Genomic DNA, 1744 nt, shown 5'->3' with positions numbered 1-1744 from the left:
AATGAAGCAATAACAAGGTAAGTTTTTAAAACGTCTTAGTCACCACATAAATTTTTACACGCTCACAACCTGGATCAGATACACTGTTTTACTTTCATCTAGAACTAGCGTACTGGTGGTCAAGCTTCAGCGGCTGGGGACTAGAGGTTGCCCGGCTGCAACAACCACTCAACAACAGGCCTGCTACAACCCCCTTGTCAGATACAACCTTCTCCTGCCCCCTGAGGACGCTCACCCACACAACCCTAAAGATGGGGAGGGACTCACCCTAACTGTCCTCAACCAAAGGAATGCTGCTGTCATCTTTCACAAGGTACGGCCACTTTGCTTTCTCTCACAGAACAATCACTGCTGTACTCGTGAAATGCGTCTGCTTAGCTCTCAAAGCCCGATTTTTGCAAAGCACACACTCAGTGACATAGCGGGAAAAAAAACACTGAGTAACTTGTGATGCTCCAAAATGCACATTCAAAATACACATCCAACTTCGCAGTTAGGGGCAATATTCTTTTCAGGTAGGAGTGCGGCGTTCGCCCCAGACAGCATCAGGGCACGCACTAACAAAGCGCATTTTCCCCAGGTGTTCCGCTTGGCTACTACTGGGCGCACTATGCTGACCTACAGTGGCACTTGGGTCGCGTGGCACCCGGACGCATCCTCGTCCTCACGGTAGCCGTCTCTGGCACTGTGGGGCTCCGCCAAGCAGCCCCAGCACTCGCTGGCCTCGGCTCCCTCTTCGCCTTGCACCTCACGCCCATGGCACACTGGACGGGTTCGTCAAAGGGGGGCCCCCCACCATCTCGGAGACAGTCATCCTTCAAGGACTAGCTCAAAAACCAAGCGCACCCCGTTCTGCCCCCCTCCCATGTACCCACGCCCACTGCTCCCTCAATCAAACGCTGCAACAACAACGCTGGCACTACTGCAACCTTCACGCTGCCATGGGCGGACTTTGCGATGAGCACACTCCGACCCACTGCCACCGCCCCCGCCGCCTACCCTCCAGCACCAATCCGCCCTCGCCGATGTGCCCGTCGTCGTCACAGCCGGTGCCCGCCACCAGTACCTCTACCACACCCTCAATACCCTCCTCACTGCCCCCGGGGCACAACGTAACAACGTGCTCGTCGTGCTTGGGGACGCACCACAGCCTACCACACAACTGCTACGTCTCATCAACGTCAACTTCACCAAAGTTCCTGTTCACGGGGAAGGCAACCTCAAACTCTTCCGTTACTACCGTAGCGTCTTCCAGCTGGTGGCTCGCACCTTTCCCCGACGCCCCTCCCAGTCATTTTCCTGGACGAGGACGTCGAGGTCTCCCCAGACTTCTTCTCCTTCATGAGCCAGACTCTGTGGCTGCTCCGCGAGGACCCCACACTCTACTGCATCAACGGTTTTTCTATATCAGGATATGAAGGTCGAGCATTTGAAAGTTCCCTACTACTTCGAGGATCTGTTCAGGTTCAATGGGGCTATGCAGTTTCGCTTGATTTTATTAGAGAAGCACTTGCATCCTGGGAGCATGCCACATTAAACATCATGCTCTATGACTTTTGGCTTTACACGAACATTCGTAGACATCGTGAATGCGTGTTCCCTGAGGTGAGTCGGACGCGGCACTTCGGAATGGGTACCAACACTGTCCCTTACCTTAAGGAACCAGTTATAAGAATGCCCCTTCAGCGCGAGGCTCCAATCATCCTTCGCGGGGTCTCTACGTTAAAACTTCCTTCTTGGCAAC

General features: G+C 54.1%; 1 protein-coding gene across 1 annotated transcript in view; it reads left to right on the top strand.

The window, feature by feature from the left end:
- Positions 1-941: 941 nt before the first annotated feature.
- Positions 942-1744, top strand: part of LOC119577627 (protein O-linked-mannose beta-1,2-N-acetylglucosaminyltransferase 1-like) — a 1255-nt gene continuing 452 nt past the window's right edge. The window contains exons 1-2 of the mRNA XM_037925196.1: positions 942-1112; positions 1246-1744. The exon at positions 1246-1744 is cut by the window's right edge and continues 452 nt beyond it. Coding sequence (XP_037781124.1) covers positions 942-1112; positions 1246-1744 — 670 coding nt within the window. The remainder of the gene's footprint in view (positions 1113-1245) is intronic.

Source organism: Penaeus monodon, chromosome 10, assembly GCF_015228065.2.
Source record: "Penaeus monodon isolate SGIC_2016 chromosome 10, NSTDA_Pmon_1, whole genome shotgun sequence".
Classification (NCBI taxonomy): Eukaryota; Metazoa; Arthropoda; class Malacostraca; order Decapoda; family Penaeidae; genus Penaeus; species Penaeus monodon.
This window is presented reverse-complemented; position numbering and strand designations above follow the sequence as displayed.